This window comes from Tursiops truncatus, chromosome 2 (genome assembly GCF_011762595.2).
Source record: "Tursiops truncatus isolate mTurTru1 chromosome 2, mTurTru1.mat.Y, whole genome shotgun sequence".
In the NCBI taxonomy this organism is placed as follows: domain Eukaryota; kingdom Metazoa; phylum Chordata; class Mammalia; order Artiodactyla; family Delphinidae; genus Tursiops; species Tursiops truncatus.
The window spans coordinates 123,262,453-123,286,712 of NC_047035.1; the positions used below are offsets into that span (position 1 = coordinate 123,262,453).

Genomic DNA, 24,260 nt, shown 5'->3' on the forward strand with positions numbered 1-24,260 from the left:
TAAACATATACACATACATCCTCATATACACGTGTATTTTATATATATGCTGAGAAAGTTCACATATATATACAATTGCGTATGTATATATGTGTGTGTCTGTGTGTGTGTGTGTCTGTGTGTGTACAGGTATAAAAACTTGACAGGCAGAGTAATATTTCACTCAGTGTTAAATGAAGTCTTTGAAAAATCAAGTACAGTCACTCAGTTAACATAGTACAGCCAGTAAACTAAGTTGAAAAGAGAAAAAGTGAATGGAAACACGATCCGGGACCATCTGTCTATGGCATTCACATCGGTTAGATCAGGGATTTTAATTTTGAGCTGTGAAGACCTCCTCCGTAGATGGGTCTTCTTGTGCGGGATGCTTCTGTCCCCCATGTGTCGCCCATGCCCTTCCCGAGGCATGCTCTGTTTCCTGTACTGGATTCCTGAGTTGTCAAAGGATATTGCTGAATTCCTGGTATCACCAATGCCACCTGTGACCTCATTCATTTCATTGTGAACCTCTAGCGATGTTAACAGAATATTTCCATGAGCATCCACCTAATTGGAAGAAAACACACATTGTTAGACAGCTAGCATAGCATGCCAATAAACCTAATTTCTACATACAAACCCAGGACAGACTTACGTCATGCAGCCATGTCACATATAGTATGAGAAATTGCACATCTGTCAAAGCCAGCACTCTAGTTTAGTGGAAAGTGTCATTTTGTGGGCTTAACTGCAGGTTAGAGTTTTGATTTCCTTGATTTAAAAATTCTCATGTAGAAAATTAGATAAAATAAGGGGGCCCTTTTCAAATTGAAATTCCACATTATGGGTACAAGTCCTCATTGAAGACAAAATTAAAGTACAAATGTCTTTCAAGATGTTAACAGGTATTATAACCATTTTTCACAACTATACACTGGATAGAAACTATACTCTCCCATTCTTCTTTGGAAGCTGATTTGTCTCCTTTTCTGATGGTACAAAAATATCCAAATTACCATGAAGAAACAAGCGAGTACTGTGATGAATGGACACACCTAATGACCTTGGTGGATTAGATAAAGACCCCCACCCAAATACGATCTCCCCACTCAATTCCGCTCCTGGCAGGAGACCTCCTTTTTAAGAGCTACATTTAAGATAGGCTAAAGTCCTTTCTTACATCGGAGCCAAACTTTAAAATAACATTTTATTCTGTGCTAAATACAGCTTCAGACCTTTCATGATGACGCCAATGGTCCATTTTACTCTTTGGTCTGCCACTAAACTTTCATGGAGCATGCCTGAGGCTAGGCCTTAAGGTAGATGTACAGGAGGTGAGGTTGGGAGAGAAGACTCCCAACGAAGAGTAGGGGCCCGTGCAGATCTCTGAGTGGTGCTTGGACTGCAGGTAGGATGGCCCCAGACACCAAGGTTGTCTAGACACAGGAAGGGCTGCCAACATCCTGGGGCCACTCAGGCTCTGGCACAAAGGCACAAAAAAAGACTCAGAGGTGCCCTCCCCACCCCCCCTTGGTTTGAGAATACCACTCAATTACGCTTGGGGAAGGAAAGGTGTGGTCATCAGGATGTCACCCCTTTCTCCTCAGACCTTTGAGTATGTTATGCAAAAGGGACTTTGCAAACATAATTAAGGTCATGGACCTTAAAATAGAGAGAGTAGCCTAGATTATCCAAGTGGGCCCAATCTCATCACATGAGACCTTAAAAGCAGAGAACTTTCTCCAGCTCGAAGCAGAAGAGAACGTCTGAAAGATGTGGCAGAAATTGAAAGCCAGGAGAATTTGAAGCATGAGGACTGGATTCACCCTTGATTGAGAACTTCAGGGAAGGCCTGAGAAGAAAGGGGCAGCCTCTAGGAGAAAAGATGGGCCCTGGCCAACAGCCAGCAAGGCAATGGGGACCTCAGTCCTACAACCACAAGGAACCATGGTACCCACTGAGTTGGCCCCACTATACCCAGACTTCTGACTGACCCAACTGTGGGATAACATTTGGGTGTTGTTTTAAGTGTTAAGTTTGTGTGGCTGTAATCAAAACTACTACAGGACACAAAAGGGAAGATTTCAGAGGGGTGATGAATTTGAACTGGGCCTCAAGAATGAGTAGAAATTTCTCAGGCAAAAAGCCAGAAACACATACATACAAAGCCTTGAAGAGTGGCTGAAGTATTTTGAGAAGGGCAAACTAGTGGGACTCAAGTCCTGGAGAGAATGGATGCACACGCTCAACTCCTGGCCCATGCTCAGCTGGAGATAGAGGAGGTGACTGTCATTCTCATCCCTGTCAGCATCTACCTATCACCTTATCATTACAGGAAAGAAAACCTGGTGATGAATGGGAAGCAGATGAGAGTCAAGCCATTAAAGGAATTTCACCTTTACCCTTTAGGTAATGAGAAATAAAAGTGATTTCTAAGTGAAATAGTGACACATTTCTGAAACCCAACTTAAGTGGCAGAATAAAGAATAAATGATGGATTTGAAGGGAGAAAGTGAAGAGACAGACCCTAGTTGGTGTGCACCGCACTGGTCTCTGTTCCTTGAGGGCAGTCTGGGAGCGAAACGCCAGGAGGTGGTAACTGCTCCCCGCCAGCCACTGAAACCCATCCCAGCATTTCCTCTAGACCACGCAGGACACTCAGCAATGCTTCACCACCACCTGGTCATTTCTGCATCTCTGCAGTTAAGAAGGTGGGAAAGGAGTGGAGAGAGAGTTACTCATCACCCTACTCCCACCCAGCCTCCTGGCCCTTCCCGAGCTCCCTGAAGAAATACTCGCAATGTGGACTCAGGGTGAAGCAGCTGGCCCACGTTAGCCTGGGTTGGGCTCAATGTTCCTGCGTGATGAATGAGAAGGGCCAAGGTGGGATGGACTGTGGTCTACGGTCTCCTGAGAATGGAAGACAGCCCACCTGGGGGTGCCGGGAGACACGAATAGACCAAGATAATACCATTCGTATTAGGGAGAAGGCTTTTCATGGAGACCCATTCTTGGGGAAGGAGCAGAGCACTGCCAGAAGAAAATTAAAGTTTTATTATTTTTTTATTCTAAAATGGAGGTTAAAATTCTAATGGGGCTTGTATCTCAAAAGTACCAGGAATAGTAGACCTTTGTAAGGACTTGTGTTCTGTATCTGTTCTTTTCATCGTCTCTCCCTGGAATGATTGGCAGTAAAATCCTTACAACAAAGAGTCTATTTTCCTGTTTGGGGGATCAGTGAGGCATCCATCCGGTGGTTTGGAGCTGAGTCATGTGGGAGGAGCAGCCCAACAGGTAAATGAAGGTGTGGCTGAAACAGGAGGAGACAGCAAAGGAAAGGCCAGCAAGGGACTGGGCAGTAGCATGTCCTCCGTAGAAACCACCTAGGAACTGGGGGTGTGCTGGGGCCACCGGAAGACATCACCTTCCCTAAGAAGGGGGTGGTCTGGACCTGCTTCGGAAGTTGTGGGCAGTTGGCCCTAAGGCAACAAGGAGGTGAGGGTGATGGGCAGATTAGCTGGCCTTTACTGAAATGCACGGAGGAGTAAGAGAAGGTCCTTGCCCTCAAGGGGTGGAACAGGTGAGAGCTTCAAATAATCAGCAAATGCATTTTAGAAGGTACTGCCTATTGCCCTTAAAGCACATTTTAAAATACATGCCAACAATTCCATCTCTTTTCTAGTTATCAAAAATGCCATAATATGCAAATCTCCTTTTATCAAAATCTAGGGGATTATGATGAATGACTTTGTAGAACAAAATACCAATAAAGGAATGTCTACTATTAAAGAAGGAAAGGAGTATTCTGTGATACGTTTATTAGGTAGAACTTTGATGGTTCTAATGACGCAGAATTTCACCTGGCTTTAAAGGTATGTTTATGTATTTTATACATAGTAGCGTGAAGTAATAACCTATAAGGGAAAAGAATCTGGAAAAGATTCTTATGTATGTATACATTCATATTTGCATGTATAACTGAATCACTGTACCTGAAATCACCTGAAACTTACACGATATTGTAAATCAACTATACGTCAATAAAATTTTTTAAAAAAGATATAGTTCTAATTAGAAAAAAAAAAAAGGTACATTTATGAACCTTCCCCCCCTTCCCACTAGAAGAGTGAGAAAACATGTGGCTTCAGTGGAACCAAACAGATGACAAACACTACTCATTCATGGACACACATTCCCTGAGCACTTACCACATCCAGCCCCAGTGTCCACCTTTTGGTAGATGCAAAGAATGGGATGCTGTCTAGGACAGAAGGCACAGTGGCCACATGAAATGTGACCTGCTATCTATCTCCGAAGCACAGAGCATGTGCCCTGGAGGTTAGAAGAACAGGGACAAGTCCACCTGCTTGGAGTGGGGATTGTCAGAGGCAGGAGGGGAACAAGTGGTAGACAAAATCAGGAAAACATCATAGAGAAGAGCATCTGGGTTAGGTCTTGAAGGAGGGGAGATGTGGACAAAAAAGAGAGGGATTCTGGGAAGAGGGAATCAAAGGCAAAGAGATAATAAGGTGTATGGTGATTTCAGGAAGCCCACAGGGAGAGTGAAAAAAACATAAGAAGTAAGGTCAACTGGATGCTGAGTTGATTTTTCAAGATTTAATGACAAATCTGTAAGAATCAGTATCCTGTCTTCCCTTATCACTTGTGGCCAGTTTTGTGCATTTGGAAAAGAACTTCGGAGGGTGGGTCTAAGTCTGCACTCTTGGATTCCAGTGAAGGAAACCCACCCTGAGGGAAGCTGAACCTGATGTTGTCAATGTTTACAAAGTTGGGGTGCCAGGGTGCTCTGACACCGGTGGCTGCCTCAAAGCTGTTTGAGAACCAATGTGGTTGCATTGCTCCATTTCAGAGTGGGGTGAACAGCTACAATGGAACAATCATGTCAAAAGGAACTTGAACATATACATGGAATTAATAAGAATTTAGAGTAAATTAGTTTGGCTGCTTTTGACATAGTTTTACATTTGCATAGTTTTCATTTAAACGTGAACCAGTGTGTAGAAAATTTACACTGAAACTACTAGAAGGTATTTTTTTCTGCAAGAATTAAAGGGTTACTAAAATCTTTTAAATCTTAGAAACCAAACATTTTAAACAAATATTTCCAGAAGAGATGCTAATCTTTTCCTATCATCTAGAATTTAAATCTTAAAACAGATGGGATTGTAAAAATGTCCTGTATAGAATGACAGTGATGACTTGTAATTTCTGAAGCATTTCATGAATGCTACTTATTTTGAGGAGTTTGTCTCATATCTACTATAATTAGATTCATTGATTTCAATGTAGTTTTTCTTCCCGCTTCAAAACTTGGACAGGCAGAAACATTCAGAGATGAAAAACATCTCATGTGGAATGTATCCTAGAGGGATTTTCACTTTTTCCATGAATCTGTCACCAGATTGGCACACTGTTGACGTCTCATTCTCTACTAACCTTCAATCTTCAAAATGAGTAAAATACTCTAGTTTCAGGAAAGTAAGGAACTATTTATCATGTGAGAAATGAAATCTTGCTCTTTAGTAAGAGGAATGATGTCAAGCCTGCAGCTCTGATTCCTTGGCAAGACTTTCTGCCACTTCATGAAATTCAAATACCGTTTGGTCAACTTGCAAAATATCACAAGGCTTGTAACCATAATACATGCATTACAACCAAAGACTAACTCTTGGGTATAGAAACAACTCAGGAACAAACAGAGGTTAAGCACAAATAAATTAAGGTCAGGATTTTCATTGCACCACTGATCTGAGGATAAACTAAGTGACTATGTGAACACTGCCACTAAGTTAAAATAGAGTTTAATCACTAAATTTAAGGAAAATCTACTCATGGTCCGACATTAGGTTCAATAGCGTCATGGTCACGTTGGTGGCCTGCAGAGCCCCTGAGGACACCACCCTGAGATCTCTTACAGGACACAAGCAAAGACAATGACAGTACAAGTCCTTGCTGTCACCCAGTGTCCATCAGTCCAAGAAAAGCTTCAGCCCCCGAGCCTCTTGGCTCCCAACTATGACAGAGGGGCTCCTTGAGGCCATTGCTGGCCATACTGATAAACAATCCCAAGAGATACCACTGAAAATGAATGAGTGAATAATTGTAATTACAAAGAACTCTTGAAACTGTTGGCCTCTGCATAGTACCATTTCTGTTTTGCATTAAATTTTTTATTCTTTAATTCATTCGGATCACGTGATATGAACTTTTGGGAGGTGCATTTCTACTTTAAAATTATCACTAAATTCTTAGGTGTGGTCAGCAACAATATTTTAAAATTGAAGTACAGTTGATTTACAATGTTTCAGTTAGATAGCGAAGTGATTCAGTTTTATATATATATATACACATATATATGTATATACATACACTCTTTTCCATTATATGTTATTACAAGCTATTGAATATAGTTCCCTGTGCTATACAGGGTCCTGGTGGTTTATTTATTTTACATATATTAGTGTGTATCTGTTAATCCCAAATTCCCAATTTATCCCTCCCCCCACTTTCCCCTTTGGTATCTGTACGTTTCTTTTCTATGTTTGTGAGTCTATTTCTATTTTGGAAATATGATCATTTTATCATCTTTTTTTTTTTTAGATTCCACATATAAATAATATGATATTTGACTTTATCTGTTTGATTTACTTCACTTAGTATGATACTCTTGGGTCCATCCATGTTGCTGCAAATGGCATTATTTCATTCTTTTTTATGACTGAGTAATATTGCATTGTATATATGTACCACATCTTTATCCATTCATCTGTCGACAGGCACTTGGGTTGTTTTCATGTTTTGGCCATTGTGAATATAGCTGCTATGAACACTTGGGTGCATGTATCTTTTCGAATTAGAGTTTTCATCTTTTCCAAATATATGCCCAGGAGTGGGATTGCAGAATCATATGGTAACTCTATTTTTGGTTTCTTAAGGAACCTCCATACTGTTCATCATAGTGGCTGTACCAATTTACATTCCCACTAGCAGTGTAGCAGGGTTCCCTTTTCTCCACACCCTCTCCAGCATTTGTTGTTTGTAGATTTTTTGATGATGGCCATTCTGACCAGTATGAGGTGATAACTCTTAGTTTTGATTTGTGTTTCTCTAATAATTAGTGATGTTGAGCATCTTTTCATGTGCCTGTTTGCCATCTAGTCAGCAACAGCTTTTAATGCTTACCTTTAAGAGCATCAAATATGCATTTAAAACTAGCATACATGCATTTGTATGTCTGAGCTGATGTCTACAATTACAGATTTTTAAAAATATGAACATGCAAAGGCTTTAAGAAAACTGCTGGGAAAACAGATACAAATTTTCAGAAAAGCAAACAGTAAAAATGGACTCATGAATTTTCCTCTGCATCTGATTTATAATATATTATTTCTACATTCTGCTTAATTTCGTCTGTGGATTTAGAGATTTGGGGGATTTTGTTTCCTTTTGTTTTAAATTTTAAGCTTCACACTCAAAAAGATATTTCTGTAGCAAAACAATTTAACCTTTCTAAAGAGTGTCATTTAGAAGAAAGGAAACAAAATTTAAATCTGTTTAAATTATGAGGGAATTTGGAAAAACAGCATTGTATGTGTCTGCGTGTCTGTGTAATGGAAAAAATAATGATGTGATGAATTCTAGTTTCCTTGGAAACAGTATTACCAAAGTATACTGTGTATGCATAATAGGATGTGGACTAATTTAGAAACACACCAGTATGGTGCTAAGTATAGTTTCCAGTAAGAAATTCAGGGTCATGTTGCCTGTGGAAGCCTGATTTTATTCACAGATCCTAGTTTCTCTGACCAAGTCTATTTATGTGTTGCTGAAAGGATAGGAGCCATTTATAGCCATTTACCTTCATTCATTCATGAACATCCAGGGACCTATTCTGGGCCACTGGTGGGCCACAGGCACAGCACTCCTCCAGGGAGCTTCTGCACCCCTGGGAGAGGCTTGGGCCGGCAATGCACCAAGAACACCAGAAAGAACAAGGAAACCTCACGAGCTTGAGAAATAAGTATGTTTAGTAAGAAGAATTTAAAAGTGAAGAAATATAGGAACAAGCCCAGTATGTAAACGGGTGGAGGTATATTTTTGAGGACTTGAAGGGATGCAAGAGGTAAAAGGATAAAGATAAAAATTTTATAGAAACGACAATGTGCTTTCACTAAAATAGTATTTATAATTGCAATAACATATTCCTTTTATTAAAAAAATAAACCGAAATGACATCTAACTGCAAAGTTTGTAATTGGAAGGATGTAAGCGTGAGATGAGAAGGGCTGGAGAGGGACCTGATTGGTGCCCTCTCTCTGGGTTCAGAGCCCATGGGTCCTAGAGCAGCTCCCTGATTGGCCGCTGCTGTCCTGGGCTGCTTGCCTGGCATTTTGCAGAACACAGCCAGCAGGGCTGGGCCAGGGCAGATGCACGAGAGCCCTGGGACAGTGCACTGCTCCTGCCCTGCACTAGGGACCCTGAACCAGGGCAGATGAGAGAGGGGGCTGTCCACACCGTGCAAAGAACAACAGCATGCTGGCTATCACATTTGTAATTTGACCACTGAAGGAAAACTGCAACATTGTTGAAAATGCTTTTGACTGTCAAGTTTGGGCCCCACACCCCAGAGATCCATTCATTCCTATATCTTTCCTTTTCTTTTCACAGGAAACTGGCAAGCTTTTGGCTTCTCCAACTTCTGCACCAATTTTGCTTTTCTATAAAATTCAGTGACTTGCAGACGCCACCTTTCAGGCTACAATCAACAAGCCTGCATCACTCCTACTCAAAGGCCATGATGCCGCGGGGTCTGCAGGTCTGGGAAAGGCAGAGTGGGGGCGGCCGAGGCCGAGAGGCCTACCCGGTTGCTGTCACCCTTTGAACGGTCATTCTTTGCCTTGGCGGTCTTTTCCGCAAGCTTCTTCTGCCTTTGAGGGCCTCTTCCAAAGAAAATGTAGTTGACAAAGGCATACTCCAGAAGGGCCAGAAACACAAAGACAAAGCAGCCCATGAGGTACATGTCAATGGCTTTGACATAGGGGATTTTGGGCAACGTCTCCCGAAGATGTGTGTTGATGGTCGTCATGGTCAGCACGGTGGTGATCCCTGTAAAAGAAATGGGAGCGTGAGAGGCTGCAGGTCCACCGCTCAGTTCCTCACTTTTCACTTTCCTGCTTTATTTTCTCAAACAGTGTGAAGTAGTTGAAAATCACGGTTGAATATTGTTGGGTGATCGAAACACTACAGAATATAGAACACACAGTTTGGGCGGCAGGTCACACCTCAGGCTGGGGAGTTAACATCTCTTCCCTCCCTGCGCCACCTGGGAGGCGCCTCCCACTGCACCTGGCCCGTGGACGGAGGTGGATGGAGAGGGGTTGGGGACAAGGCAGAGGCTGCCCTGCATGAAAGCTGTAAGAAATGAAAATAAACCTGGAATTTATCATAAAACACTAAGTGTCTGGGTGAGAAGCTTCTGGGAAGAAAATGAATCTGGGGAATCTAGGAAGGCCATGTGTGGCCACTAGTGAAGAAAATGATTCTCACCACAAGGCCTTAAAGCAAGGGGAATGAGGCAATGACTTAAAGCTGCTAAGGACGGGAACCAGTCCTTAGCTCAGACAGGGAATGTTCGAGTGTAGCTCCGGAGAACAGATTACCTCACATAGCAACTTCCCACCCCAGCTAAGAAAGAGGCTAATAAGCTGTGCAGCACATGTTGGCTGTGGGCAAGGGCTAAGATTTTACCCAAAGTATAGGATCTTACCATGCTCTGGGGCAAGTGGCCAGATCTCTGTTGGTATTTTTTTTTTTTTTGTTAAATGTCATTATTTTGTATTCTTTAGATAGTATCAGGTGAAAAATACCATTTTTCCCTAAGGGAGCTCAGTTTAGTCTCTAAAAACATGTAAGGACCATATTTTGTAATTCTCCCATAGCAGTGGGCATGTTCTTGGTGTATAAAGATTCCATATGGGATGATCTGAAGCCACAGAGAGCAGGGGACCCATTGGCTCATGACATGACCAGAGCTGCTGAGCTGAATGAAGCTACATGTGTGGGAATGAACTGCATCACTCACTTCTCAGTGGCACGGGCATTACTGCAGCTGACTTGCTCTCTTTGAGACAGTACTTTTGAAATATTAAGAAGTCTCAAAAAAGTAAGGCAGCTCCAAAGAGCCAACTCTTTTCTACCCATTTGACTGGTACCATGGAATGTGATTACTCATGTGTCTTCCAGGACCCAAAGGAGAGGGTCATTGCCACATGAGGACTTCTCTCAAGGAGACTTGCAAGGTGAGAGCTTCAGTCATGGTCCTTCACCCGTAGTAACCCAGAAAACCAATGATGTCCCCTAGACCAGCAGGCGGTGCAAGCCCAAGAGGCTGACCACCCAGACACATGGTCCCACCAGACCACTTCTCTGACCCCACTGGACCCCCACTCAACTCTCTGGGGAAGGGGCTGGGTTTGTTAAGCGTTTTAGTCTGATGCCCTCTGGACTCCCATCCCATTCTTGGATGAGTGCCAGAGTGTAGGGCTCCCCTCACTAGTGACTACCTGGAGAAGAGGGAAGAGAGCCCAGGCTTCCATCCCACACATGCTGAGCTGCTGTTAGCAGGAGATGAGGGAAGCGAGGAGCAGAGAACCTATTTTCATGTCTGACTGCAAACAAGAGCTGACGATGAATATATGGAAGTCAAAGATGTCAGGATATTTTAAGACTCGCCTTTAACATAAAATTCAGGTGTACCTGGGGACTTTTAAGATTTGAAAATGGCAATGGGATAATTATAGTTTACAAGGAAGTGCAAAAACACCACGCAGATGCTACAAAATTAGCTGTTCTCACTATTATTCAAAAATTTTGTAATGTTGTTGCCACAACTTATTTTTTTCTTTCCAAATGGACTTTGGAAAGTGCTCTGCTTTAGTCGTTGCTTTGGCTCTCCAGTTGATTATTCTGAGTGGATGTGTATAACATAGGCCTCAGCAGATGTCCCCAGAAAATGGGCTAAAGTAACACAAAACAGGGACGGCCAGCACATGTCAACGAGAACTCAGCCTGGCAAAGGCGAGGAAAATGGGCAAGGACGCTGGCTTCAGGCCCATCAGTGCCAGCTCAAGGAGTCCCTTAAGAGTAAGGTTTTGTGGTGAGTGTTCCCTGGCTTTCCAGCTTGGGATCACATGACCTCTTAGCTTGAAAGGCCATGCATTCTCTAATTCTTTGTATCATTTTCCTTCCTATCAAGATAACTGTGGAGAGTGGTGGATGCGGTGGTTCACGGCCTGGATAGTAGAACCACATGGCGCAGGCCAAAAGCCCTGCTCCACCACGTACCAGCAGCAGGACCTGAATGAGCTTGATAGGTCCACAACTGTTGTCTAAATGTGTTGTGAAGTCTAAACACCACGGTGATGGGATAACAGTAACTGGCATTGTTAACACTCGCCAACAACAGATGTTATCATTATCAGCATCACAGAAAAATACATTTTCTGGTAGCCTCCAGTTTCTTGGCAGGAGACCCAGATCCGGCAGCCTCTCTTTGAACTTCTAATCTCTAAAGGGGACCCCATCCAAAGGCAGAATGGGAGACTGAGTGGTGCCTTCTGTGTTCTTCATACATTTACCAAGCTGTTGTCTTGCTAACTATTAGCCTCAAATTATTTCTCATTTATATTAAGGAAATATTATGCTTGAAAAACTGCATTTATAAAGAAGGTTGTGAAATAAAAATATAATTTATATCATTTAATCAAAAGATATTTAATTTTTCTTCTTTGTGACCTAAATAATGTGACTTAAATTATTTTAGTGTAAATTTTCACTTTCAGAAGGACCAATACTATTATTCACTGATAAGTGGACTTCAGGATTTTTGAGGATGACCATGTAATTACAACTCCCAACTTTGTAGTCTGGCGGCTTCTAACACTAACAGTTCAACGGATGTGGGGGTCAGATCCTGGGCAGAAGAAGCATAAGATCCTGAAGCACACAGAGCATCTGTGCAGCACAACTGGGTGAAGAACCAGCGTTTCCCTTCTCAGAGGAGACAACCCCTGACAATTCCAGGTCTAACAGTGCCCTGAGCTGGAGGGACATGCCAAGGAGGTCTTCACTGAGCACCCTTCTGTGCAGACCCACACCTCTCAGACCTCATTTAGAAGTGGGGAGAACTCACCACTGTGCAATCATTCAGGATGAAGGCAAACAGCACTCTAAATATTTCAAAGGGTGTAGTTCATGACAAGACACATGAAGTGAGCTGGGGGAGGGGGAGTTCTCCAGTCAAAGCCCCCCAAACCATGGCTATATCCTCTCCAAGAGGCACTGAGCACATTAGCATCTTAAAGGTTCTGAGAGATTCCTTAAAGAATGGTTAATAATAATTCTTGCTGAGCTTTTAAAAAAATCCATCATTTTTACAATGTAATAGACCAAAGAACCCTTCTGTGTATTGTCTATTGACACTGTAGAAATCACGTGTAGTGGTTAAGGGCCCTGAAGTCAGACAAACTGGATTAAAATCTTTCTTCTGACACTTAATATTATCTGACTTTGCACCAGTTATGTAGCTTCTCTGCACCTCACTCCCTTCTCTGTAAAATGGGAACGATAACCCTGCCTATCATGCTATGGATCTTCTGCACCATGGATCAGGTAACCACTTTCCAATGACCTTGCACAGAACTTAGAACCTGAGTATTTGGTAAGTTTCAGCCTTAATGATTGTTGTTGTTGTTGCTGTTATTTAGGGTTCATTACCCGATGATACACTTTTCCTTAACCAATTGGAGTTGCCGTGCTGTCACTTCCCAAGTCCTGCAGGCCCAGGCTCAGAGACCATGTCTTATGCAGAAGCTGGGAGACAAGGAGTGAGAGGACTGGGGTCCCACGCTGAGAGCGGGACCTGCTGGACATCAATCTGGCCAGACACTGCAGCCTGGAGATCCCAGCTGCCTTCTCGACCTCCAGGCCTCAGGTCCACCCCAACACTGGCAAATGCCTTCAATTCTGCCTCCCAGACTTCTGATATCCATCAGAACCTGCACACCTCCAGTGGTAACGCCTTAGCCAGTCTGGACAGACCACTCCTCTGTCCCAGCAAAACATGAAGCATGTTCATGTTTTCATGAACATGAAAACATCCCAGAAGCATGATTGAGGTTTATAGTAACAATACTGAGTTGACAAGAAAAAGTGGAGTCTACTTTCATATGCTGTAATGAGGCTATGTTGACTCTAATCCACTCCAGATAGATTATCTATTTAATATTGTGGAAGACGATGTTTACAATTTAGGAGCTATAGAATTTGGATCATCCAGAAATTTGCATTTTCAGTACACCTCTCTTCTGATGATGCCAGATAATTCTGGTTCTTTGGTAGTCATATTTCTCTAATTATCTCAAAAATAACAGAGTCTCTGAGGCAGATTCCCTGGAAGCTCAGGAAGCTTCAGCTTCTGATCTTCTCTAATACAGGCCTCTTACAGGCTCGGGAGGGGTTCCGGAAATTCTGTATTTATGTATTTTATATTCTTTTCCTTAAAGAGAGCTCCTGAAGTTGTATAAGCTAGCAGCTCCACAAAATTTGGATCTGCCCTAGCAAATTCATTTTAGCTGTGAATTTTCCAGGTGAGAAGAGAAAATAGTTTAACAAAGAGCAATCTAGTAACATAACAAAAAAGGCAAAACCTACAGAAAGGACTGATGTTACAGGGTAACCTCTGCAGGTGGTAAAAAATCCTGAAGGTTTTTTTGAGAGATTTTTCCTTTACCAAGCCCATCAGAAATAGATTAACAGCACTTCTGATTTTTTGATACCTTATTCTGCTCAAAGTGTTTTTACATTCACCTAATACTTTAGAGGTAACTACCTAAGTTTCTTAAGTCACTGTTAAATGTTATTTCATTAGAAAAAAATAAGTTACTGTTAAATGTTATTTCATGAGAAAAGAAATCTAATCTTGAATCAGTGAGAGTCACCTGTCTTTGCGTCTAAACCAGACGTCCACTTACACACATGTACACACATTCTCCTGGAAGCATGATGCTAAGCAACTTATATGCCTGGGAAGAGATGGTAAATAGAAAAAGTAAGAAAGAGGGACAACCAGATCCCTGAATTCCTATGCTTCTCTGCAGGCTTACCAGCAGATGTGTTGTAATTCTTTCCCATCAGTTTTGAAAGGTATTATTGATGACTTCACTCCCAGGAATTAAATTCAACCCTACCCAAAGAAGGGATAAACTGGACAATTGCTCTTCAGCTCTAAAAGCTCAGTACTTACCTCAAATGTATTTAAATAATTATTTTGTCCATGCAGTTTCATAATAATTAGTTCAGTAGAAAATAATTTTTCTGAAAATATAAGCCTTCCCTTAATAATTAAAAAATATTAGAAATCATACTGGAACATAAAATGTATATTGTACATCAGCTAATAATCCATTTGTCAAGTGACCAATGGCCAGAAGAGATCACTAGAGTTCTTGGGAACCACTCAGAATTTAATATCACATTTTAATGCTCATTAATTTGTGTAATTCCAATTATATGGTATAACATTTGACTGTTTTTCTAACTTAAAAAAGAATGCACACAATTAATCAAGTCTTCTTTCTGGGCCATAGAATAATTTTGAACAGGAGATGTTAATCCTTGCTTTAAAATTAGTGTCAAAAATAGTTTTATTATGCAAATATTTGGCAAGCATATTTTCCCTTTCATAGGCATGAAAATTCACATTTGAGCCTTATAATTAAATTAACACATCAAGAGAATCATGCATGAAATTAGTGTTTCAAGATAAAAAGTGACTATATGGGCAAGACTGGTGTCATGATGTCAAAAAATTGTAGTTGAACTATAGTCTTTGAACTCCCTTAATATTGTAATGATATGGTGACTTTACATTTTAGGTATCATTTAAAAATAGCACATACCAAGGGCAACTCTAGCCGCAGATGCATCATAATTGATCCAGAAGGACACCCATGAGAGAATTGTAATTAGGATAGAGGGCATGTAGGTCTGGAGAATGAAGTATCCAATGTTTCTCTTCAACCGAAAGCTCAGTGAGAGCCGAGGGTAGGCACCTATAGTAAACAGACAGTAGTTACACTGGAGATCAGACACAGCAAAGAGTTTGCTTTGACTTCTAGGGGTCAACAGCATGCATTTGAAAAGTCCAGAACGGAGGGGTGGTCCACAACCATGTAATCTGCCTCCGTGCGCCTAATGGTACCCATCAAGAACTTGGGAGAGGAATGATTTTCAGTCTATGTATGAGGTCATGACGAGGATACTCTTCTAAGGTTAAATACTCAGCTGAGAACTGTCCCTGAGAAAACTTTGGGGGAAGGCTTTAGCTTAGAACACAGAATAGTGCCAAATATCTCATTTAGTTTTCAACTAATGGTCCCCTTCTTCTCCATTGTAGATAGGGGAGATTTGGCTCAAGGCTTTACTGAGCAAAATGGTTTTTATCAGTCATCCCCTGTCAGTCCATCTAGAGCAACAGTGCACAGATGTTTGAGGCACTGACCCTGGAACACCTGGGATAGCTCAGGGACCCCCACCCGAGAGCTGGAGAGGCACAGAGGGCAGGAGTATACTCTGAGATGCTCTGCTCCAACCACAGGAAAGGCATCAAGGAGAGCTGAGGAGAAGCACCCAGTCTGCTTTCCTGTATTTGAATCCCAGTGCTAACCTCCTGATGTGCACATCCCACTTAGACAGCCTTGAACCCCACCACCACTGCCAGTGCAGAGAAAAAAGTCCACTGCTTATGCCACCTATAGCTATATATTTGCCTTTTCTGTTTGATTTTGTTTTTCTTGGAGCAAGGCAAGTGTGGCTTCCATTTCCTCCTGTCCATTTCAACAGCCCACTTTATCAGTTTCAAACTTCTCAGCTCTTAATTTTCTGGACTCAATTGAGGTCGCTGGAAAGTCAACCTTCTCTAATCATCAACTTCCTTGCCTCCTCCCCTCCTGCCTTCACTCATGGGTGGTGCTCTGTTCCTGAAATTCTTCCACCCAAAGCTTCAGGAGGCCTCACTTTTCTTGTCTTCCTCCTACTCCAAGCCTGACAGGCTCCTGTTCTCCTCCTGCCTCAAAGTATATGCATTTTCCTGACTTTACTCCACATCCCTTTCTGGTTTTGTCCCTATATTCTATACCTTTTCCAGTCTGATTCATTCGTATGACTGTTCTACGTAGTAGATGAAAGACTTTAACCTCTAGGCTCTTACTTTAGCATCAACCACATTTTCAGCCAAATTATATAAAGGAGAAAAGAAATCGCCTAATGGACCCAGCATTTAAAAGCTGACAATCTGGAAATTTCCTCCAATCTTTTATGTGCCTGTGTGTGTATAGTTTCTTTTATATAACTCTGATCAAATGCATATATTGTATTGTCACCATAGCATAAACACTTTCATCCTTATTACAAATTACTTATAAATACAATTTTAAAGTTCTCCTAATTTTCCATCAAATACATACACATGTATTCTATAGTTTATAAATACATTTTCCTGAATGCAATAAATTTAGGGTACTGCCATTTTTACAAAACGTAAGTAATATTCTTAGGGATACCTTTGAGCAGAGTCCTTTCATTATGTTTAAACTTACTGCCTTAGGATGAATGTGCCAAAAGAGGAATTGCTAAGCCAAGGCTGAAGGCTTTTGATACATATTCCCAAATTACTTTGCAAAAGAACCACACAAGCATACATGCCACTATGAGTACTTTATAGAAGTGCCTATCTCATTTTGTAAACATAACAATATTGCATAATATTTCTTTTCTTTTCTTTTTTTTTTTTTTTGTGGTACGTGGGCCTCTCACTGTTGTGGTCTTTCCCATTGCGGAACACAGGCTCCGTACACGCAGGCTCAGTGGCCATGGCTTACGGGCCTAGCCGCTCCGCGGCATGTGGGATCTTCCCGGGCCGGGGCACGAACCCATGTCCCCTGCATCGGCAGGCGGACTCTCAACCACTGTGCCACCAGGGAAGCCCCATAATATTTCTTAAAAATAACTTTTGTTAATTTCCTTGGGAAAATGTGTCCTTTCAATCACTTTCTTTAATTGATCACTTCCTAAATGTTTGTTTTTCCCCTGATTTTAACTTTATATATAATCTAATTACACTATTCATTCATTTTTCCCATTTTTTTGTTCCTCTTACTGTTTTTACCTATTCATTAAAGTTCTTTTAATACTAATACTTGCTTGTATCCTCTGCAAGCATTTTCCCAGTTATTTGTTTAAAAACCTGAATTGGGTAAAGTGGGGGACATATAAAAACAAGTTTTTTATGTAGTTGAGTCTATCCATTTTATTTTTTTCCCTGTGATTTTTAAAACCTGTTTTTAGGTTTAGATACGTTCACAATAGAGAGCTAACCACAAACTTATTTTGAGGGTTGGCAATTTGATATGAAGTGAACATGCATGTTGTTGGTTTTTGTTCCACAAACAACTAACCAAGTTTTCCAACACCTCTATGAAATAAAGCTTCTGCTGACATAGATTTGATACACTCTGTTGTTTTATAGTACATTCCATGTCTATGGACATGGACATGGACATGTCCATAGACATGATGTGCCCATGAACCAAGTCAGAGCCCTGCCTGGGCTTTAACACCTCTGGGTCCCCGGCCCCATATGTTTCACAAGCACAGTCATCCCGTATTCAACAACTTCTAAGGCTTCACATAAAGGTTAAAATAGTCATCCGGGAATTTTAGCTTCTCCAAAATGTTTTCCCAATTTAACATTAGTTTTATTTTCCACCATGTCTCTGCATTAAGCATAACATTTTCTAGCCAAGAAGTATCCTCATTGCCTCAAAATAATTGTTCATATTTCTTGCCTCTGCTGATTCACACCCACTGTTCTCCCCTTAAGAAATGTCTTCTTTTAACCATACTTCAAGGCCTTGGTCAAATGCCACATCTTCCATAAATTCGTTCTTTTTCTTCCCTCCAAGTGTAAGTAATTACCCTCTTATTTTCTTTCCTCTTTAAAGTTATAACTATTAATATTTACCAAGGTAAGATCTTCCTTAGTAAGCTGTACATACCCCTAGGCAGAGTTTGTGAGGTACTGTATTTTTCATATACTGTCATGCCTAGCTAAACGTCTAAACCATCTCTGTCTATTAATAAATGCATCTGTGTACTGAGAGAAAGAAAGCAGGCATATTTGGTTTATTTATGTGACTCTTTAGCAAGTTTAATACTCAAAATAGTCAGTAACTCTATTAAATATTAGTTTGAAATCCCATAGCAACTTCAACATTTTTTTAATAAATTTATTTTATTTATTTATCTATTTATTTTGGCTGCGTTGGGTCTTTGCTACTGTGCACGGGCTTTCTCTAGTTGCGGTGAGTGGGGGCTACTCTTTGCTGCAGTGTGCGGGCTTCTCATTGCGGTGGCTTCTCTTGCTGTGAAGCACGGTATCCAGGCACACGGGCTTCAGTAGCTGTGGCACATGGGCTCAGTAGTTGTGGCACACGGGCCCTAGAGCACAGGCTCAGTAGTTGTGGCGCACGGGCTTAGATGCTCCTTGGCATGTGGGATCTTCCCGGACCAGAGCTTGAACCCGTGTCCCCTGCATTGGCAGGCAGATTCTTAACCACTGCACCACCCGGGAAGCCCACAACTTCAACATTTTTACTGAAGTAACTTCAAAATCAGATCTTAGTTTGCAGTTTCATGGCAATCTTATGCCTTTACTTGTCATTTGCTATTCTATGCTCCAAATATTTGTCACTACATCCACTCTACTTGGAATTGTTTGATTCCATCAGGATAGACTGGCTCATGTTGTAGTAGCAAAAGACCCCTCAAATCTCAGTAGCTTTACAACAAAGATTGTTTTTTCTTTCTTGTGCTCCATAGTCACTTAGCTTCCTCTATCTGGAAGACAGCTGGACACTGTGGAAGAGGTGCCACACATACTTCCCGTCACATTTCATTGTCCAGAGCAAGTCTCACTGTCAATCTTTATGTGTAAGACAGTTCAGTCCTCTCCCAGGGAAGTGCAACAAATATTTTTTGAATGATAATGCAATCTACCATATTCCCCAACTTTCCATTTTCTGAGTCAACTTTCTTAACTTTTTCCAAAATGCATCTTCTTTAGGGAAACTGTTCCCTACAAGGCAAATATTGATACTTATGCAATGAAGTACAACTGATACTCTTTTGAGAATACTTGCCCCAGGCAACATGGGGACCAATGATACAATTGCGTAGTGAAACACTTGGAAGGTCATTAGTGACCCTGAGAAAGGGAATATTACTCAGATTTCAAAACTATGTATTCACCAAGGTACTCATTAACACAGAACATAGAATTAAGAAAATATACTATTTTCTTATGTATTCTTTTAGTAAATACATTCTATTTCTTAAATGTGAAATATACCTTCAAATCAACAAAATTTTTAGGCATTCACCATGTGCTGCCCCCCCAATCCCAATCTCCTAATCCCACAGGTGGGAATGTTAGTGGAGGAAAAACAAAGATGAATAAGAGGATAGTCTATGCTCTCAACTAGCTCCTAATCTGTCAGAGAGACTCATACAGAACTGGCCTCTGTAAACCGCAGGTAAGGGCTACCCTGGATATTCTTAGGCACACGTTTAAGAAAGGTTTCACGGTATCTAAACTGAGATACTACTGGTTGAATAAGAGTCTTTACGGACAGAGAAGCAGAATAGCCTTCAAGGTAAAAGATCCACCAGGGCCAAATGAAGAAAAGCCTTTCAAGATACCATGAGACAGAGACCTCAGAATGTTAATAAACACAAGAATCTTCAGAGGTGTCAAGACCCATTCTTCTAGGCAAAGACTTTTGCCATTTGGTGTGCATCCTCAAGAACACATAGAGTCTTTGTGTAGCTCTGTTAGATAAAGTCCTGACACTGGTACAACAGATGTCCTGATGTATCCTATATCTATGGAGAAACTCCTCAAATGATCATAATAAGTGGCTTTAAAGTTCAGAAGTAGTGAGTCAGCTGCACCAAGACATAACCTTCAAAAGAGCAATAGAAGCTTACAAATTACAACAGAAAGGCACAGAAGCCCTAAAGTCTGTGTGCCAATGAAGATGTGGTCAGGTCCACAAGTAGATGCTGAGTAAAAAGACAAAGGTACAGTCCCTAAATACAAGTGCATTGTTCTGGTTCAGGGCTTCCTTGGTAAAACTATCTATCGAAGATGCTGATCTCAACCCTTTCTCCCCAGATGCACTAAAAGTTGAGGCCAGAAACAAGGCTCTGGATCTCTCATCCAGACTCAATTAATAGCACTTTCTAAGGCATTAATATTGTTGAAGAACTCATAAAAATGTGGATGCAGAGTATCATGTCACCTTTGCGGAGTGATAAGAGCCACTCAAATGTATCTATAAAGTAACAAGCTGATTTTTTAGCAACTGCAGCAGAGCTGGCCTATGTACATATACCTGTCCCTCTCCACGGCGGCCACCGTGGGGGCTCTGTCACAATGGCCTAGGAAGCTTTGTGAGCTTGGTGCTGTTCTTGGGGTCTTTATGACGCTGTCTCATTTAATATCTACCTTTTTTACTTTATAATACAACCTAAAGTTCAGAATGGTGTTCCTAACTTTCTCACCTGCATTGCTAGTCACCTTAATTATGTTCAAAAATTCCATAAAGGAAAGGAGATATATGAAATAGGAAAGAGAGAAAGAGGAAAAACAAAACTTTTTCAAAGACTGTCTCAACCAGGCAATGATTCTCTTTCTGATCCTCCACAGTAAAGCCAGAATGTTCTATCCTATGACTCTGAAGCAAAGAGCAGGGGCATCTGAGTGATCCAGTTTCAGGCTCCGGGTGTATTTGGGATATTCCTTTAGGAAGCTGGCTACCCTCTCAGACCCTTAGTTTCCTTGTGTGTAAAATTAGGGCAAGAATATCACAAGTGAAAAAAGAAAAAATATAAATCATACTCCATTGATTATAAACTATTATTCTGCAAAGGAAACCATCAAGAAAATGAAAATACAGTCCACAGAAAGGGAGAAAATATTTGCAAATCATGTATCTGATGAAGAACTTATATCTAGAATATATAAAGAAGGTTTACAAAAAATACAAACAGCCCAATTTAAAAATGGGCAAAGGACTTGAATAGATATTTCTCCAAAGAAGAAATTTACAGTGTCTAGTAAGTACATAAAAGATGCTCAGCATCTTACTCATTAAGGGAATGCAAGTCAAAAACACAATGAGATGCCATTTCATACTATTAGGATGACTACAATAAAAAAGAGAGACAATAACACATGTTGGTAAGGATGTGGATAAATTAGAACCCTCATGATTGCTTATAGAACTTAAATGGTACAGCCACTTTAAAAAACAGTTTGGCAGTTCCTCAAAAGCTTAAACATAGTTATCATATGACCCAGCAGTTGCAATCCTAAGTACATATGTAATGCAAATGACAACTTATGTCCACAGAAAAACGTGTGCATGAATGTTCATAGCAGCTTTATTCCTGATGATCAAAAGGTGGAAACAGCCCAACATTCATCAATTTTATGTATGGTTAAACAAAAAATGATATAGTCATACAATAGAATAATATTCAGCAATAAAAAGGAATGAAGTATCGATAAATGCCACAACAAGGATGAACCTTGAAAACATCATGCTGAGTGAAAGAAGCCAGACATATAGGACCATATAGTGTATGATTACATTCACATGAAATGTACAGGATAGGTAAAACCATAGAAACAGAAATTAGATTAGTGGTTACCCAGGGTTAGGGTTGGCAGATTGGGGGAAATGGGGAGTGACTGCTAATGAGTACAGGGTTTCTGGGGTGATTAAAATATTTGGAAATTGATTGTGGTCATGATTACAAAACTCTGTAAATACACTAAAAAGAATTGAATTATATACTTTAAATGCTTAAATTTTATGGTATGTAAATTACATTTTAATAACTCTGTCATAAGAAAAAGAATACCTACTATGTGTACTTTACTGGAAATTAAATGGCTTAATTCATTTATATCAAGTACCAAACATACTACCTGGCTGCAAATACACACTCAATAAAAGCAAGTTCCTTCTTCCTTTCCTTTCTCTCCTCTGTGGTGACTTCTGTGCTCAAGATTCTATAATCTAAGCATTTTTACCACTGAGCATATTTTAAAAATTGTGTGGAAGTCTTAAAAGCAATTCCAAAAGATGAAGATAGACGACAGTTAGTTTTGCAAAGGAGGTGTGGGACAATGAATTTCTGAGGAAATCTGGCTTCTGTAGTGAGACATTTTTCATAGGTCAGGAGCCCTTAAAGGGAAATGATTTCATAGCAATAAGATGAGATAGTTAAGCTCTCCTTTGGCACTGAGAGAATAAGTTTGCTCTAGTTCTGCCATTTTGCACTGAGAGATTAGTAGTATTTGGCTAGTAAGCACAGGTGACTTGTCTCTAAGTATCCTTCTAAAAACAGTCGATGGGGAAAAAAGAATGGGAATTTGTCTCTGGAATTTAAAAGACAATGAGATATAGATGATAATTCCTTCTTCTAACCTTTCATATAATATTGGCTCTAGACCAATAGTAGATGTTATTTAGAGACCCAATGAGTAATAATTTGATCACAGGGCTTTACTTTAGGAAAAAACTAAAGCACAGAGTTCACGAACGGACTCTAGAGAAAATTAAGTGAATGTATTAAGGGTGTGACATGCAGACTTTTAAAAATTTTGTAATTTGTTTCATAATCATAATTGAAAAGCAAAATAGTATTTTGAAAGTTGATTTTTGAAGAATAGAAAATTCAGGTATCTTAACAGAAATGTATCATCATCATTTATTTTTAGATTCTTTTCTTTTTCTTTCTTCTAATCTTGGCAGAAGTATTTTGAAATGAAGTCAGAATGTATCAGTCCAAATGTACCCCGGAAAAAAAGAAGAGAAATAAAAACATCACATAATTAAAGAGGCATATTAAGTAACTTGTTCTCCATGAATTTACCAAAAATCTCAGTCTTTTGGCTCAAAGAAAATGAAAAAGTTAGGAGTAAATTTCAGATTTGGCAAAAACCATATATACCAAAGTTTGTGGGTCAGCAGAAGTACATTCAAGACGAGTACAAAAGCTGAAGTCCCAATGAAGTGATCCCGTGTCCAGAGTGATATTTAAAGGGCTCTTTGATTGTTAGCTGGATATGCTTGTTGAAATAAATTTAACACAGTATTTCTTTTAACCTAATCCTCTTACTATCTGCCATTGAAGTGCTTTGCTCACATTTTCACAGCTTTGTATTGCTGCAACCAAGGACCCAGATCTCCTGACTTTGAGCTTTACAGCACTTTCCTCAGTAGTACACTATTATGGATAAGTGTTTCCTCTCTATAATGTTGTCAGAAAAATACAGAATTAAATGATTTATATTTACTGAACTGTGATTATAAAAAATGTATCCCAAATTTTCTTTTTTACTCTCATGTAATTAATAGTCCAAGCTAAATAAGAATTAAATATTGAAACAACTGTAAATTTTTCTGAAAAAATAAAGAGGAGTGAAAAATAAGCTATGGTGTTTGAGTATTGTGGAATAGGTAACCCTTCTATTGGAAACAACTGGGAAAAATGGACAAAACTTAAATACATCTCCTTAGAGGCACTGGAGTGATAACAAGCCAGTAAGAATCTGGGCTAAGGTTTGGGAGAAAAAGTAAACTGGGAGAGGTGAGCTCCATGTTTCAGATAGCTGTAGTTTCTATAACAGAAAGATGAGAAGCTAAGTAGAACATCTGACAGACTCATGGAACAAAGGGAGCGAAAATGAGATAGACACCATCAAATAGGGATTCCAAAGAGCTCTGTCCAAGATGTAAAGATAAATTACAAGGATTCAAGCATGCACAAGGAATGAATCTGAACTCAGCATTACCCAAATCCCAGAAAGCAAATGAAGCTTGTTCTGGATTGCTAATGCCTCTAGATGCCTGATAGAGGCAAGCATAAATTCTCTCTGAAGAAAGAAAACATCATCATAGATTTTGAATTACATCTATAATTTTCCCATGTACAACACTAGCAGATTAGACACAGATGAAGAAAGAATTGTTGAACTGAAAGATAAACCAGAAGAAAATTTCCAGAGTGAAGCATGAAGAGAAAATAAAAAATTCAGAAAGCAAGGTGAAGATATAGTGACAAGACAGAAG

The 24,260-nt window shown here is 40.2% G+C and overlaps 1 protein-coding gene across 3 annotated transcripts in view; it reads right to left on the reverse strand.

Annotated features, from left to right (window-relative positions):
• Positions 1-204: 204 nt before the first annotated feature.
• The window catches only part of GABRB3 (gamma-aminobutyric acid type A receptor subunit beta3), a 231,380-nt gene continuing 207,324 nt past the window's right edge, over positions 205-24,260 (reverse strand). For 2 of the 3 annotated variants that reach the window (XM_033852634.2, XM_033852633.2), the window contains exons 7-9: positions 14,958-15,110; positions 8,861-9,105; positions 205-546 (exon numbers count right to left, since the gene is read on the reverse strand). In XM_033852634.2, coding sequence (XP_033708525.1) covers positions 205-546; positions 8,861-9,105; positions 14,958-15,110 — 740 coding nt within the window. Of the gene's footprint in view, positions 547-6,206; positions 6,227-8,860; positions 9,106-14,957; positions 15,111-24,260 lie in introns of all 3 variants that reach the window. The other variant, XM_033852635.2, reaches the window with a different exon arrangement.